The sequence below is a fragment of the Mauremys reevesii genome, linkage group 2 (assembly GCF_016161935.1).
Source record: "Mauremys reevesii isolate NIE-2019 linkage group 2, ASM1616193v1, whole genome shotgun sequence".
NCBI classification, from domain to species: domain Eukaryota; kingdom Metazoa; phylum Chordata; order Testudines; family Geoemydidae; genus Mauremys; species Mauremys reevesii.
Window position 1 is genome coordinate 189,151,688 of NC_052624.1, and position 18,228 is coordinate 189,169,915.

The 18,228-nt window shown below is 36.7% G+C and overlaps 1 protein-coding gene across 3 annotated transcripts in view; it reads right to left on the minus strand.

Moving 5' to 3' along the window:
* ZNF407 (zinc finger protein 407) overlaps positions 1-18,228 on the minus strand; it is a 437,775-nt gene that overhangs the window by 265,847 nt on the left and 153,700 nt on the right. For all 3 annotated transcript variants that reach the window (XM_039523295.1, XM_039523296.1, XM_039523297.1), the window contains exon 4: positions 6,514-6,588. In XM_039523295.1, coding sequence (XP_039379229.1) covers positions 6,514-6,588 — 75 coding nt within the window. The remainder of the gene's footprint in view (positions 1-6,513; positions 6,589-18,228) is intronic.

The following is an 18,228-nucleotide window of genomic DNA, read 5'->3' on the forward strand; positions in this document are numbered from 1 at the left end:
TTCATTCCTCCCCAGGAAAACTATTAAAAGTAGAGCTAGTTGAAAAAAAAACAAAAATTGTCACAAAAAAATCTTTTTTTTAATTAAAATTTGAAATTTGGAAAATTTCACCCAGTTCTAATATAAGGTCTGGCCAAGGAGCAGCAGAAGGTGGTAGCAGGCTTGATGGCAGGATCCAGGAACTTCCCTGTTGGAAACTGGTGCTACCAAAGTGCTTCCTGGTTATTCATATGAACCATACCTATGGTGGGGAATCTTTCAGAACAACAGTAAATGAGATGCTCTTGCTGGTTTTCTAAAAATGACAGCATAATTCTCTGACAACTATTAATAATGGTTGTCATGCAAACTACAATAAGGACAATCAAAATCTTATGCTTAATGTGATCAACTGCACCAATAAGGAATAGATTTTCCCTCCGTGTACAGCACTGTATATTCAACAACATGCAAATATGAGTTTTAACATCTTTTAAGAGATCAGGTCTGCCACTAGCTACTGAGGAAGAAGCATGTTGGTCTGAATGGACGAATGGTCAAATCTTAAATTACCATGTAACCAAAAAGCCACAGAGTGCTATGTAGCAGCATCAGAAACTTAATGCCAGATCTGAGTCTTCATCCAAAGAAGAAGGGAATGGGTGGAGGTTTCAGTTTCTTTAGGTGAATTAGAAAAGGTTTTGGATGAAGCGCTTCATTCATCTCTGCTTTTAGATCCAAAATAGAAATACCCATGTCAAGTCACTGACATTTAATTATAAAATAGTAAGGGATAATTTTTCTAACCATACATGGGATTTTAGTTGGATGACTCCTTTTGTGTTTTTATTTTGTTTTACCAATACTCCATTCATCATTGTGGAAGTTTACCTCTTAAGGTTAATCATGATCTCTAAGAAATAGCATATATTCTTGCATATTTTAGGATGTCGCCTACTGCAAATGTGTATTAGTAGCTCATTTTCCAAAATGCATAGACTCATACAGTGTGCTGAAGAGTAGAATTGAGATACTCCTGTTTTTAACCTAGGATAAGCTATGGTTTTTATAAAAGCATTTTGAAGTATATATTTCATCATTATTTAATAAAACTCAGAGATACTTAGACTGCAAGTAGATAGCAATGTAAATTTATTTATAGGATGTTTATTAAGAGGCTTTCAAGTTGAAATCATGATATGGTCTTTCAGTTCAACTGAAGATGATTTGAAACCCATAGACGCAGCTAGCCATCTCAAATATGCCATGGCATACAATTTTTAATTTCCTGAGGGACACATTTCTTGTAGAGACTGGCAGCTTTCTTTGTCTTTTATTAACACCCTATTGAGATCTCTATATCTAAGTCCACCAGTGATGATAGTGATTGTAATAGCTCAAATGTAATGGCATCTTTACCTCAGAGACTATGGGCATACTGACAGCAAAGGGCAACATATCGACCAGTTGTGTACAAATTTCAAGTCAAAATTTACCCCCCAGTTATCGCAGAGTGATATCCCAGTATTTCCCAACACTTCCAAGACAAAATAACAGAGTTTTCCCAGAGATCTCTGTGCAGTAACTTTGGATAAATGTTGATTTTTAATGGTAACTACTGTACTCATTCCTATCACAAACATTCCCATTATAGCGTTCTGGCTAGTACTTTAAAACATGTCAAAATATTTAAAATCTAAGAACAGCCTTATATTTACAATTTTACAAAAGATTCTTGAAAACACTGACCCAGATTCTGCAAAACACTTGCACATGAGGAACTTTATGCCTGTTAACAATCCGATTGAACTCAATGGGATTACTCATGTATGTCAAGATACTTCTTAAAATTCACCTTATAGACTAGATAATTATATAACCACAACTAGTTATGTTCTTTCATTAGTATACTACTATAAAAATGTACTGGATAGATTAAATAGACAGAGTTCTAGTGAACAATGAAATCATAGTTACCATGTTCTACAAGATTTATAAAATAAATACTCTACAGCAATTACCCTCATTCTGTAAAAATGTCGGGAGGACAGTTCAGTGTACCTCTTCAGATTAAGCATTTCTAAACCTGAGCCATGCTTCATAATTAAAAAGTCAGTTAAGATGATGAATGTCCTAGTGGCTTTTAGCTCATGGTGGGTGGGGTTGCATACACACACATACACACAAACACAGGTGAGCTTAGAGATACATTTTTTCAGTTAAATCCTTCTTTGGCCCAGTTTTGCAGCATGATAATGTCACTGCTGGCATGTCAGTGACTTAACACAAATTAGAACTCAGCACCATCATTGCTGGTCTTTTCCCTCACCACCAGACCACACTTTCTACAACATATAATAAAAGGTGTAACGAAAGATTTATCCTGCCAATAAGATATAGTTATAGGTCCCATGAAGATTACTGACACTGAACTACCAAATATGTACTGGCCTTGAACTTGGTAGATAACATACCAGTTTTGAGGCACATTCCAGTTGACAATAAATCAGTATCACAGTTCCAATAAAATTAAAAAAAAAAAAAGGTAGAGAAATTTTTGTACAAAAATGTTCTCCTTCTGATTTAGCTATTCTCTGGTGATGGACTATAATGGTCTAGGCAGTACTTTTTGTTGAAATACATAAGCATTTCACTATAATTCTCTTTACTATAAGCTTATCTGATTTTAACTGCATTAAATTCTATGATAATTTCTCTTTTTAAACATCTTTTCCCTTTCAAATAAGATCCATATAAAAATGTTTTAAGAACAACCTTACTCATTATGCTTGCTTTCCTGATTTGCATGAGCACATGCTGAGCACTGCCTCCAAAACACCTTCATTTTGTGTATCATATTGAAGATTAATACTTGTAGAGGATGTAAAGTAGCAGAGAATAAGCTACCGAAGTCCGGCATCACTGCATGGATTACAAAAGGTTTTCCTTTTCTCAGAACTGTCACAGTGCTTGTCATCAAAAATACTTTGTTAAGAAGTTTGTTAAAAGAACAACTAACTTCTCAGTGTTTACAGTATTTTAGCATTTTTTTCAATGTACCCTTTTGAACTTATTTCAATTTTCTGTTTTTGATGATAGTCATGCTGACAACTTTTTTTGGTCCATCAAACTCTGTAGTACAATTACATGAATTTACTTTTAATAAATTACCATCTTTGCATATATCAGTCAAACCATGAAGACTAAACACTTGCAAACAAAATGCATTATTAATTTAATTGTCACAGCCTATTTAGCTAACTTCTATTAGTATTTGCTAAAATAGGCAATGTATCAGAGGGCAAAATCTAATTCAAAACATAAAGAATAAACTGATTATATTGTCCTAGAGAAATTAAAATATAGCAAGCTTGCAAAATTATAGTCAAGGCATTAATGTTTTAAATAGGTAAGAAAACTACGTAACTTAATTTAGAGAACAGTTATGCTCAAAGTGATGGTTCAACATGCTGATGAAGAGTTTCTTTGGTTCCTAAAGCCATTAAAAGACATCACACTCCTTCATAAAGTGAGGGGAAATGTGGTAAGAGAAAGAGTGGTGATTGGGCATTTACTGTACTAGATTATACTGCTTTAATCTTACCCATCACCAGCAAGGGACTGCTACTAGGAAATTATATAGCTGTTATAGCCCTGCCACTACTACTTGATGTTGCTGTACATTAAGAGGACATGCCAGATAAAAAAGTATTATGAATAAGAAATATTCAAAGACAAAATAAGGGATTTTAAAAGAAGAGAGAATAAGTCACTCAAAAATCACTAGTTTATGCTGGCCGGGGGAGGGGGAATAGCTGCAACACAGTATGCTACCAGATGGGACACTGGGGTTAGTGTCCTGAGCTTGGTTCTTTGCTTCCAGGGTAGCAAGGGCTTGGAGTGCTGTGAAAGCAGATTGCTAAAGCCTATGACAGGTGGGAACACATCATGTCACTCTCTCGCAAACCCTACACTGGCTGATGGTTCAAAAAGCCTTTGAGGAATGTGGGAAAAGATGGGGGGGAAACAGGAGCATGTAGGAGGGCTCCAGGAAAAAAAAATAACAGTTTTAGATTAAAGCATCCATTGTTTAAAGAATTCATTGAGATGGTGAACACTAAAAATGTGCCTCTCAGAGACAGATAGTGTATTTGGAGATCTGATGTGTGCATATTTTATGGTACAAATATTCACAAGGGTAATATAAGTTATTTCAATGCAGTATTTCTGATGAATAGCCAGTAAATACCCCTTTGTAGAAGGATATATTTGAATAGAGTGCTTCTTGTGACAACATAAACCACAAGAGCAAAATATGTTTCAGAATTCCACTGTGCCACCAAAAAAACCCCCAAATATAAACTAAGAGTTTTCATTTAACAATTATATCTGATTTGATGTAAACGTAATAATTTTTCTTCCATCCCTTATGCTATAGTCCAGAAAAAATGGAAATCTGAATAATTTTGATGTAATAGTGCTGTAACTAAAATTCTGCTTGAACAAATCGTAAGAGAAAACTTTGCAAAAAGGCTTAAAAACCAAAAGAGATAAAGTGTTAAAAATACACACTACCCTATATACAACATAAGTGCATGCCAGAGGATGATCGGTAAGTTTAATACTCTATATTAAGGTCATTTGAAAAGTAATGTATGGTAAATTCATGGGGAAAAAGGCCTGATCAACTTCTATTTCTAGTGTCATTAATGGGAGCTGAATAAGGCCCAAAGGAAAGTATTTTGATTGTATCATGATTTTTTACTACCATACTGAAGCCACCATTTACTTTCCCTCTTCTGAAGAGGAACTCCTCTATCTGTATCTGAAGTTTGGAATGCTTTTCGGTTTAAAACACTTCTTTGATCATGAACAAGGTGCATAGGTAATGCCTGAAGAAGTAGCATGGCTCACAATCCTGCGACACTTACAAATATAACTAACATTCTAATAATAAAAAGAAGATTTTTGAGTTTAAAAATACAGATATGGGGGACTGTCCTCAGTAGAAGTAAATCAAAATGGCAGCCTCCAATACAGTAATTAGGACTTTGATAGTTATATAATTAAAGTATGTCACAGCTACGAATTCTGTAACAAGAAAAAAAGATATTTAGGGCATCCTTAAAACATAAAATAGTCTGGTGTTAGTTACCCATTTTCCCATGATTTTTCCAAAATTTAGATCTATATATGTCCAGTATAATGGAGTATGCTCTTTATTAAAGGTTTTTAAATATTAGCTAAATGGTTTTACATACCTGAAAACAATTTTTGTAAAATAAATATTTGACATTCTTCATAATTCATTGTAAAAAAACCCTGAATAATTAAAATATTGTTTGCCATGATTCTTTTCTTTTTTAAATAAAAAGCGCCTAAAATATTAATTTTATATTGTTTATTATGGAAAAGATACAACTTTTCCATTTCTTGCCATGATAAAACATTTTACCTATTCCGGGATTCTGATCTCACTGCACTTTTACAGTGATGAATACTGTATGTATGCAACATCCACACTGGTGAATACTAAACATTATTTAACTGGATGATTTCAGTAAATGTTTTGTTTTGGCGGTTGAGAAATGGTTAAATTTCAATTTTCCTAAAAAGTCATTAACTCTATGTAGTGGGATTAGCTATGATGCAAATGAGGAGCAAAATCTGATATTTGATGACCTAGTAAACATAGTATTGTTTCAGTGATAAGATATTTTAAAAATATGAAGCATTCTAGGTACATTTTAAAAGAGGAAGAATACATTTTTATAAACAAAACTTGTAAAAACTTATAAAAAACTTGAGTAAATGAACAAATGTATAGAAATTAGAGATGGGCCAAACTTAACACCAAATTCCTCTGCCCCTACCCTCAAAATTTTGAGAAGGTTGGGGGATTTTTGTCTCCAGATCCCACAGCTATCTCTGTGGTTGTGACTCCAGTGAATCAACAAAACCTAAGGGGGCCTATTTTTTGGTTTCAAAATGTAAAATATTTTATAAATTTATAAGCACCAAATCCAAAACCAAAAATGGGTTGTGTGTAATTTTTGTTTTGTCTTTGGGAAGGCAAGACACAGCTACTGAAGTTTTGCCCAATATGACTGCCTGGGCCATACTAATAAAAACAAAATTAGATCTAGCTCTCATTGGAGTCTTTGGGAATCTTTCCATTGACTTCAGTGAGCATTCGATAAGACCCATGGAGTCCCCAGTCAGCAAATCATTTAAGTATGTCTTAATTCCCACTGAAGTCAGTGAGATTTAAGCACAGGTTGAAAATTAAGCACTGCTTCAGTGCTTCACTGAATAAGAACCAGACAGCCCCAAACCTATATTCCTTATGCATACAACTCCAGTGGGAATTTTGGGTTGGCTAGGAATGCAGGATCATGCCTATATATTATATAAAATAAATGTGTGTATATGGTATGTTAATAGACTCCAAACCAGAGTAGTTCATACATCTTAAAAGATTTTTGCAGTATACATGAACACATTTGTGTAAACTAGCAAAATACTGTATTTTACCTTTCTTTTGGTGTACCAACTCCATGCTTGCCCAGTAAGTGAGTATTTAAGTGTTTTTTCATCACAAAGGCCACCCTAAAAAAAATAATAAAAAAATAAAGATTAATTTTAATTGGATTTTATCAAAATATTTGTAAAAATGGGTGGGGGTTATTTTTTTAAACACATACTTAAGCATATTTTATTGAAGATGAAATCTAATCAGTTAACTGTTAGATCAAGATATCATAACCTACTTTTAAATTTGAAAGTCTATACCATAATAACATAAATTTACAGATCTACATCAAATCTGGGGTTTTCTTACACAGATATACAATAAAACAATCATAAAAACAAATCACTTGTCAACATATGCAATAATTTTGTTCCTGATTTCCTTTGCAGTTTAAAAACACTGTATGTAATATACTGAAAAACAAATGTATTTTTTACCTATATAACATTCTCTAACCTTCTATTTATTTAACCTTAAAACCTGCAACCCTTCTTTATGTGAGTAGTCCCATTGACTTCAGTAAGAATGCTGCATGAATAAGGAGAGTAGGATCAGGCCTTTAATCATTACTTGTGTTTGGTCAACCGTCAATATATTAATTATTTAAGGAGAAACATAGTGAAAAAAATAATAGCATTTGTAGTGCTAGGATTTCTTTTTGTGGCTATGGGGAGATAATGTTTGTGATTACATCGTGCACAGGAATTTTGCCCAAGTGGCACCAAGACATCATCATCAACAACAACAACGAATGTATTACCTGACATTATGCCTTATACCAAACACAAAGCAGTTCAATTACAGTAATTTAATTCTTGTGACATATGTAATGAAAAAGATAGGAGCCTATTGAGTAACGTTCTTCCGGTGATAACACCATTAACATCAATTCAAGGATATCATGTGACTGCTTCAAACAATTTAGATATCAGACTGAAGCTTCAGACTAAAATGGTTCTCTTGATAAGGAAAAATTTTACTGCTGTAACTTTCAGTGTGAAAAAGGGCTTGCAAACATTTTTGTTAATTATGTATTACAGCTGTCCTTCATAAAGTTAATTACTAATAGCTGAAAGGCAATAGAATCTATTTGCATATGTACATGAAAGGCATGACATATGCAAAAATATGATTTTAATTAGCATTCTATGATATGAAGGGTTACAAATCAAACTGGCATGTTATAAGATTTTTAACATTAAACGCTGAATTCATCTGGACATGTTTGCACTAATGGACAATGCAAGGACTGTAAAACACTGTAGCATTATGGCATATATGAGCCACAAAAGCCAAGAAAGAGTACTTTTCCTTTACAAATATGTTAATGTATCTTCTCCATGTCTGATCTACTTTGGGCACTTTCACATTATTACAGAGAATCTCGTTTTTGTGAAGCCTTCAGGGTGTAAGAATATAATTCTGTCTTTTTAAAATGATAGTGACTTCATTATTTTTATAAGAAGACATTAAAAATACCAGGGACTCTTTTTTTTTTTCATATGGGATTAATAAGTATGGACATCACAATCTTTAGAAACCTGAATAATCTATCACACTATCATGATTATTACTATGCAAATGTCATCAGAATTACTGTACATAAGGAAAATAATTGTACTGACATAAAATCCTATGTTCCAACAGTACAAGACATTCCAAATTTACTATTGTTGTTTTTGGGCAGAAAGCAGAGTCATTTTGACATTGCTGTAAGTATATAACACATTTTAAATTAATAATATTCTTATTTTTAATCAGAAACCTCCATCCTCTTTCAATTTTCTAGAAGAAAAATAAAAACTAAGATACTAATGTGTAAGAGCTACACAATAATCAAAGTGTGTGGGGGGAGCACAGTTTGTTATTTACATGGCAACGTGTCGTTATAGTATACTGAATGTAAAAATCTCAATCTGTTATGCAATATTTCCCTAGGAAACTTTTTCATCAGAGTCTGGGCACTTGAGAGTTCCAAATGAAAAACAAAAATGTACTACTTTGCCCATTTCTGTAATGGAAATAAAGAAAAAGCTGCATGTGAAAATCAAACAGGCAAGGAAGAAGGGGAAAAAGGCCTTATTTCTAACACTGTATAATAACTGATCTCATGTGAACAGCTGAATATCTGCAATGCTCCAGGTTTGAGTAACCATTCTGCTGCTTTTCCATAGCATGGACAAAATGGTAAAACAAAGATGAGAACTGCTATTGTATGTGTTTCAGGAACTGTCATCAGGTTCCCCTTCAAATGTAATGCTAAAGGGATGGATACTGAAAAGCTCAGTGCTTCCTGAGACATGTTGAGTGCTTCCGGGGGAGCTAAGGGCATTCACCATACCTCAGGTAGTGTTCAACAGTTTGCAGGATCAGGCCTTAAATGATAACGTTGCCATTTTTAAAAGAAATTAAATACATGAACAATAATTGTACACAACATAATAAATACAAAGACACTTACTTAAGGCAAAACATTATTTTTTCTAGAACTCAGCCTCTATGTCAAAATGACTCTGGGCTTCAGAAGTACAACAGCTATAGATTTTTGAGAATAGCCTAGGTTAAGAGGAGGAGGTATAGCTCAGTGGTTTGAGCATTAGCCTGCTAAACTCAGAGTTGTGAGTTCAATCTTTGAGGGGGCCACTTAACCGTCTGGAGCAAAAAAATCAGTATTTGGTCCTGCTAGTGAAGGCAGGGGGCAGGACTCAATGACCTTTCAGGGTCCCTTCCAGCTCTATGAGATAAGTATATCTCCATATATTAAGTCCACTCTCATGGGAGGCAGTCACCAAGGCTCCAGCAATGTTATTAAGTCATGATATTTGGTATTTTCTCAAAATCCCAGCTTCTGGAACCAAGTGATGACTTGAAAAATCTTAGCTTTCACTTAATTTAAAAAAAAACGTGAATTTCTAGCCCTCATGGTTGAGGAGAGATGCTTGAAAATGTGAAACAGTCTCAAAAATCAGAAGTCCAATAAGAAAGCAGATTTGTTGCTTTTTAAAATCTCATGATTTTGGGGGGCCTGCCCTATGATTTTTGAATGATTTGGTTTGACAATACTGCTAATGGTACCTGGGCTTACCAGTCAACTACTTGAGCAGAAACAACTCCTTTAAAGAGCAGCTGCATGGACCACTGGACTCAAGGAAAGGAAGCTCACCAGTCCAAGAGCGAGCATGATTTCATGGACTAAGCAAGAAATTAATAGTAAGGAACTAACCACAGTGCTCACAAACACTTTCTGTGGCATTTGTCTGGTCATGTGGAATTGGTGGCAAAACATTCCACAGACGTGTGCGCCACCCAAAAAAGAGTTCATTAAAAGGAATGAATTAAAGATGGCATGCAAGCTAGTGTGGCAGGCTTTTGTATATTATCTCACAGGGGCTATGCACCATTAGAGCGATAGCACTATAGACCAGACATGAATAATTTCCGTTGCAAGTTAACACAAATATTATATATTTTTAAAAAACTCTCTCTAATAAAAGACTTGTATGACACCGAGGGAGTGAAGTGAATTAAAGATTGACATAGATCATTTATACATGAAAGCTTAGATAGTTACAATTAATGCATAAATAGAAAGTATTAAAGTGTCAGGAAAGGAGTCGTGATCTATTATTCTACTTAAGGTATAAGTTAAATTTTAAAAAGTTATATCAATGATGTAATTTGATTTCTTAAGTATTATATATGTTGTAAAAAAGTTAGGAAATGTACTGCCACTTTACTTATCTTTTTATGATCAATGAAATATTGCTTTTGCTTTGATAAGACCAGAAGTGAATGGGATTTTTATACAATAGTTATATTGTCCCACAGTAAACAGACTTTTGGTGTCCGGTCAGTGCATCACAACTGGACTTTCTGGTCAAAAACTGGGCACCTGACAACCCTAAATGGCACAGAAGCCAAAAACCAGACTGTCCAGGTAAAAACCCAGATAGGTGGCAGTCCTACTAGGCAAGCTAATTTAATGTTTAATAATATTGTTACAAAAAATAAGATACTATGGATTTACGTGTGGAAGTTAAGAACTACCGGGGGAGGAGGACTTAATTTATTTTATTTATTTATTACATAGAGTTCTCTTACATGACAGCATAGAGCTGTGACATAAGAGTCTGTTAAGAAGGTGTCCTCTGGCACTTTGCCTCCTCCACCCCTGGGTGTGGAGACCAGTTAGATGGTCACATGTTGGGTGGAAGGGGCCAGGGTCTGACCCTGACAGCACTAGTTCCAAAACTTTCCCAGTGGTTTCATGCTAGCTGCTGTGACAACTACTAAATGGAACTCAAACAGTCAAGTTTTACAAGGAAGATCATAACCTACAAGTATCTGACTCGGTTTAATAAAACGTGTTTCTATATATATAAATGTGTGCATGCAATTAGTTGCTGTGTGCACCAGAATAGAGTTTTGCACATATAAATCACTGCATGTTCAAATTTTACAGATCTAATTTTCGTGAATCTTTGATTCTGAGTGCTTAATTCACTAAACTATGCAGAACATTGCTGCCAAAGGTTACAAATCGTGCCTCTATGGCAGGATGGCCTATTCAGTAGGTCAATTTAAGACAACACAACACAGTACAGAAATTTGTAAAACTGATTAGGAGGCAAAGGTTTTATACAAATAAGCTGTCTTTTTCCACGCAGCACAAGTCTAAAATCCTGGGAATTTCATGGCTGTTTGCTGACTTTGAAGGGTCCAGGCTGGATTGCCAACAACTCTCTTACAGGACTGTACACAAGGGACTCAATTTAAAAGTGAAATATCTGGCAGGGTTGAGTTTGTTGTGGAAGATATCCATTGATCTGAAAGGCTGCAGGCCATGACAGAATGTCAGGTTCTAGATCCTTAGATGGAAAAGCCAGGCTTTTATGCTGACTCACCTAGCAGCTGGGTCTTTATAACAGGATAGTTTGGCTCTTATGGGTATCACTACATTGAATCCGGGACCAAGCCTCCCAGCCCAGGTCCACAGACTTATGCCAGCACGGCTTGCTCTAGCATGCTATAAGACTTTGCTTTAACATTTAGTTGGGCCTGGAGCTCAGGTTCTCAAGCCTTTCGGCAGGGGGAGACGCAGGAGACCCCAATATCTTAAGAGATCAAATGCGCACTATCACCTACCCCCAATGCCCCTTAAAAAACCCAGTATGGCGACTCAATAAGACTAACTCTGGAAACTGTCAATGCTGTGCCTTATTTAGCCAGAGAGGATGCTATTAATTAACAAGTACTCACATTTCTCCCTCCCACCCTCTTCTCATCTCCCACTCTTGGGACTGATTCTATGACAGAGACCAGAAAATTGTGAATGGGAGTACAGGCCCTTACAACTCTACAATACATTAGAGACTTATTATTATTGAATTAAGTCCAAAAAAGCAGAATTTTAGGAAACGCCTTTTAAATAATCAGCTGAGCAAACTACAACCTTATCTTCTAGAAATCTCCCCTCCTATTTTTAGTGTTTTCTTTGTAAAGGTTCCTTGAATGAAGCTGGGTGCATGTGTGGAACAAGTTGAAAAGGAAAATTCTCAAAATATGGCAACACTGGAGCAATACTTCTCTGTACATCTCATGCCCTGGGTATACCTATGTGGCATATCTGTCACTGATCCTGACCCCGTTTGAACATAATTATGGACATGGGATTGTCAATGTGCTGTTCAATGACCTACATCAATCTACAGAATAATTTACTGTCTGTATCAGACAGATCATTATGGATGAGATGTACACTATCAATCAATCAGCTCTGTTGTTCCTGCATATTCCTGTGTCTCTCATCCAGAAGAGAGAGAATGGCCTCTCAACATGTTTCAATTGCTGTCTTTCTATCACCAATCTGTGTTGCTCAAGATGTAAAAGAATTATTAGTTGCATGGCCATAAAGTGGTGGTGATAGGCAGGTTTGTCTCCTTCCACTTCTTCTGGTATAAGAGTCTTAAGCAGAGAAAAGGAGAGTGGAAAGCAAACATATCTCAATTGCTGTGCATCAGCTGGTTTGTGAGTAAGAATTCCCTGAATGGTTTGCCCATTCAGCAACTGGGGATGGGAAGATATACAGAAGCCAAATCCAGATAATGATACCACTATTAAAGAAGAGAGCTACGCAGAATAAGCGGGAGCTTCTACAGTTGGATACAAAGGAAAGGTGGCTAGCTAACTGGAACAGGGCTCCATTGTTCCTCGTACATAGAGACCAGTACTGAGGAAGCACATACTGCACCTCCTAAAAGGAGGCAGAAAGCTGCTTGAGAAAGCTAAGAGCCTACGTCCCTTTTGAAATTGGGCTTAGCGCCTAAGCCCCTTAGACACTTTTGAAAATGTTATGACATGTCCCACAGTATCTAGAAGAGGTTGTACAATAAAACACTATTGTAGACTAGTATGCGAATGCAGATTTTGATCAATGACAAAGCAGAGTGTCATGCATATGAAACATACTTTGGGCCATGTAAAAAACACCCGCAGTAAAACTTTGGGATGCACATCCACAAGAATGATAAAGCAGAGCCCAAAGCATTATCCATTTCATGGCATTATGATAACCACCATCAGAAAGTCATGTCTGCTATTTCATGACACAACAGAGTACAATCTATTGTTGAAACTAAGGCAAACATTAGCCAGCTTAATGAGATTTACAACAAAATTTACTTTAAAATTAAAAAAAAAGTGGATCTTTCTTTGCTGTAACTATGACATCTAAAATGAATGATACCGAGTTTCAAAGTTTTATTTTTTTCCTTAGAATTTCACTGGAATTAGGAGAACTCTAATATTATTCACAGGAAAATATTATCTAATGAACAGGCTAACTAAAAATTAATGACCTGTGAAACAGGTCAGACAAAAAACAAACACAATGCAATCAATTTTAGGGAACATGTGCCTTTTAATTTTCCCCAAACACCTATATTTGGCAATTAAACTGAAGGTGTTCATGCATCATTACTAAAAACAACAAGCCACTTGAAGAAAATGTTGAACTCAGTGGGCATTTCTTGCAATACAAAATAAAAATGTAATACATTATTTTATCTTATTTTTGTTCTTAAAGTTGAAAATCTCTGCAGAAGGTGACTGGATATGCAGAACATCTAAAGACCAATGTAAACATCTCTGGATCTATTATGGATAGAATACATATAAAAAGTTGGGCTATCCTGGTAAGTTCAATTTTAATAAGTAGAAGCCTATTTACAGTACATTACTCACCTGCTTATTTTAGTTAAAAAAATACTAAACATCTCCCCACTTATTTTACTTGCTTAGTGAGCATGTTAAAAAGAGCTAAATAGTGGCAAAAATTTTGAAGTCAAAAGGTGTTCACTCTGTCAAGTATCCACTTTGCAAACATATGACAAAATTAGCACCATTACAAGATATGTTTGTTTCAATATTCAGAGGAGTTAATGAATGTTAAGTGATAACAGTAGGCAACACAGCTATGTAATTACATTTCAAAACACACCTTACCAAATTGCTTCTAAGCTAAAAGAATCACATGTTCTATTATTTTTCACTGGCTGTCAAACATCTGTATACTGTCACCTCTAACAGGTGTTTGGTAATCTAACAGCTGCACAAAGAACTAAAAAAACAATGCATTTTGTATCAGTGCTATCACCCTCCCAGCCTACCACAACACAGAACCTGTTTTCATAAATTGTGAAATGCAACCTTAGGCTTAGTTTCACAGAGTGCCTTGCATCAAGAACAGATTATCATCAACATACAAAAAACTGACAATACCTGAGAACATGACTGTTTGTCATGCTAAACAAGGGTCTCTCAGTACTCTCAAAATAAACCAAGATTTTCAGGTATTTGCAACCTGAACAAAGAGTTGGTCTACAGATTTCACAGCCCAGAAGATTCCCTGTCTCCCAACACACTCCCTCCCCCAAAATTTCCAACGCCATACAATGGTGATCTGGTTCCCCCTGTTGACAGCAACAAAGGGGCAAATGTAGTTGGCAACAAAAGTCATCAGCCTAGGCAACGTGACCCAAAACTTTACCATGAACCTTTATTAGAGGTTTATTTTCATTTAATTCCATCCTCTACATTCCTATCTAAAAGGGATGTGTTAGAATGACATTATTCACCTACTTCTCTTCTTGACTCACTGAGACACAGAATGGCATTACTAGCAAGACAGGTGAGAGGACAAAATTAGTCATACATTTTGGGTGGAATCCTGGCCCCATTGAGGTCAGTAGTGAAACTCCCAAGGGTCAGGATTTCACCCAAAATGCATGATTGATGTTGTCGTCTCACTTGTCTCACTAGTAATGCTCTGAGTCTCAGTCTCTATCTTCAGAAATGAGCACTCTTTCCCCAAAGCAGAATTTAATACCTAAACAGACAGTGCCTTTAATCTGGCAGTTTCACATTGGGATGCTTGCTGTCCTTTCAATCACATGAAAAATATTCCTTTCTGCTAATACAGAACATTAGCCCAGGGCACTAGGTCATGAGAATCCCAGAATTTCTTGTTCCTCACAAACTGTAAAAAATTGATGAAGGAGAAAAATCAGGCAGAGAGGTTTGTGCCTATGCCACTTCACATAGTGCTTTTCTATTGGGTTTGGTTCTGCATCACATTTTCCTCTTCATCAGAATCATCCCTTCCAAAGCCATCTTTAACAGGCACTCACATCCACAACCATCTCTATAGTTTCCGTGCCATTCCAGTGCCTGGGTGAGAGGTTCCTTTGTGAGAAATAGCTGGCTTAAGATCCAGATAGACAAGTGTAGGTGAAGATGTCTGTCAAAGAATTATCAGGAAGGGTAATTACAGTAAAAACTTTGTTGGGAGAATGGGGGTTGCCAGTAAGTCAAAAATTCCAGTTAACTAAGAGGGAGGGTGTTTGGGTGCAGGAAGGGTTCAGGATTGGGGGTTGAGGCATGGGAGGGGGTGCGGGGCGCGGGCTCTAGGAGGGAGTTTGGGTGTGGGAGGGGGCTCGAGGCAGGAGATTGGGGCGCTGGAGGGGTTTTGGAGTGCTGGATCCAGGCAGCACTCACCGTGGGCGTCTCCCTGGAAGCGGCAACATGTCCCTGCTGCTCCTAGGCGGAGGCGCAGCTAGGTGGCTCTGCACAATGCCTCTGCCCACAGGCGCCACCACCGCAGCTTCCACTGGCCGCAGCCAGTGCTCGGGATGGGACACAACAGGCACAGCGCACGGTGCCCCCATGGCCATTCTTCCATCTAGCAGCAGCAGAGACATGTCACCGCTTCCGGGGAGCCACGCGGAGCCAGTTAAGGAGTCTGCCAGCCCCGCGCCAACTGGATTATAAACTGGACTTTCAATGAAGATCAGAAATATATAGAGCTTCCCAGTTGGTAAAGTGCTGGATAACACAGCTTTTACTGTACTCCCATTATCAGCCCTTTGACAGAGAAGTTTGTAATCTTTGCAGTTTATAGGTTCCAAGCCTGCTCTTATACCCTCCAGGGACAGTGCTGGCCCAAGGTACCTCTCATCATTATTGTCAGTTCATCCATTTCTTGCAAACTAAGCCAAAGCTATTCATGCTTTTTTACATCCAGGCTAGAATATTCTAATGTATTCTCTATGGGGCTCCTCTAGTATACCACAAGGATCAGGAGAAGTGAAGATGCATTACTGAAGAAAGCATTACTACCCTTTCAAGTAGCCAGATCAACATGGGTGCATTACACTCAGACTCCATATCCTGCACTGTCTTTCACTCCATTTCATGATAAAATTCACTGTGTTGATGTTAAGTCATAAATGGCCAGTGACATGACTATCTCAGAGACCACCAGTCCTGGCAGTTGGCATTGGACAGAATACTATTGGTGCCTATTCTCAGGATTGAATTCTTGTGTACAGTTGACATGGCAGAACTGGTAAAAGGCTCAGAGCTCTGTTATTCATTCCTCCTTGCAGTCCACCACCATCTGATTTGGTAGATTTTAGTATTCAGGGCAAGGCACACATATTCAGTCTGGCTCTTTAGCCAGTAGGCAGACATGGACTTAGGTGATGGGAAACCTGGTACTTGACCAGTGGACTGATCTTTCTTAATCAATGGTGCCATTTCCATTCCCAGATGTTACCAGACACATGGCTGGTAAGTGTACCCAGTTTAAGCCTTTATCATACACTTTAAAGAGTATGGTTTTGTCTTCAGCAAGTTAAAATAGAGCAAATTAAATTTTAAAATGTAGTTACCATGCCAATGCAGTTTCCTGTCCCTCAGCTTTCTCTGAGCTAAGTTAAATAGAAGTTGTCCTTTTAAAAGAAATATTTTTTCTCCCCTTGGACTGCAATGTTGACATTTCTAGAGAATTCTAAGATTTTGATTAAATAATTATAATTTACATTTTGTTCAGTGAATTATGTTTTAAGTATACAAAAGTGTTTTACAAACCATTCAAACAGAGCACCTCTGAAATGCAGTTATTTCAGGGGTGTAGAGCACCAACACACTATCACAGAGCACTATAATGGGTGAAATGGAAATTTTGGTCTAAGACTCCAAGAATTAAACCCAAACTGTCATGAAAAATTCCATGTGATGTTAAGGTTGGTTTTGTTTGTTTGTTTGTTTTTTTAAAGGCAGACTAATTGTGTTTGAACACACATATAGTGAAAATTCACTTACTATTGAGATATTTCCACATATACATTGTTCATTTACGTGTCTAACTGTTCACTGGCATTCATAATACCTATAGGCATTCCCAATCAAGGTAGTGGAGCATGCAAATGTAAGCATGTTATTGTTTGCTCAATTTTGTATATGCAGGTGAACCTCTTTTTGGATAATATGGTCCTTACTGTGGTGAGCAAAAATGCCTCCATTTTATAGTCGCATGTGAAAGACTCATACATAGTAAATCGTATGGAACATCACGTATCCACTGAAATAAATGAAAAATGAAGGACCAATTTGTCCCTGTGAGAATCTGAACTCACAGTTCCATATAGTTGTCAATATAGATAGGCCTCAGGTTCAAAATACTTTAAGTCACTCCCTGCAAGAATTATAACAATAATCCACAATAACTTCCTGTTCCAATGTAGAGAACAAAACGAAAATAAAAAAATCAGAATTTTCACAATCAGCTTCATTCCTCAGATTAGCAAAGACACCAACAACCATGACTAATTGGATAAAACGTCTAGATTTTTATGTACTGCTCCTACTAAGGATTCAGAGGTAGAAAGTCGTTTGGTAACCATGTGATTTTTATAGCATGGTCTAGAAGTTGATTCTGTAAGCAGAAAATAGCAGATATAGAATGCATGGAGGAGGGGAGCTGATTTTATAACAGTTACAAAGAAAAAACTCCTAAATATTAAGCAGGAAACAAATGGCTGGGTGAAAATGCTATATTATAAAATTATTGTAAAAACCTTCAAATTGCTCTTTGTGGGGAAAAAAGAGCCCAGTTTGCCAGTTAACCTGACAGTGCACAGTTCTGTGATAATAAGATCAAAGGAACCTGTAAACCCAAGGCTCTAATTTTCTTATGGCGAGTGTGTAATATTTTGCAAAGTAAAATTGACTGAGATGGAAGCTATTTTGCATGGTACAGTGGCGATGGCTAACAAATGAGAGTTTTGTGGGCTGAATGTTAGTCCCCTGCCTCATCTGCCACCCCTAATGACAGCAGCCACCTGCTGTTTTATTGTCACAGCTGGAGCCAGTTCACA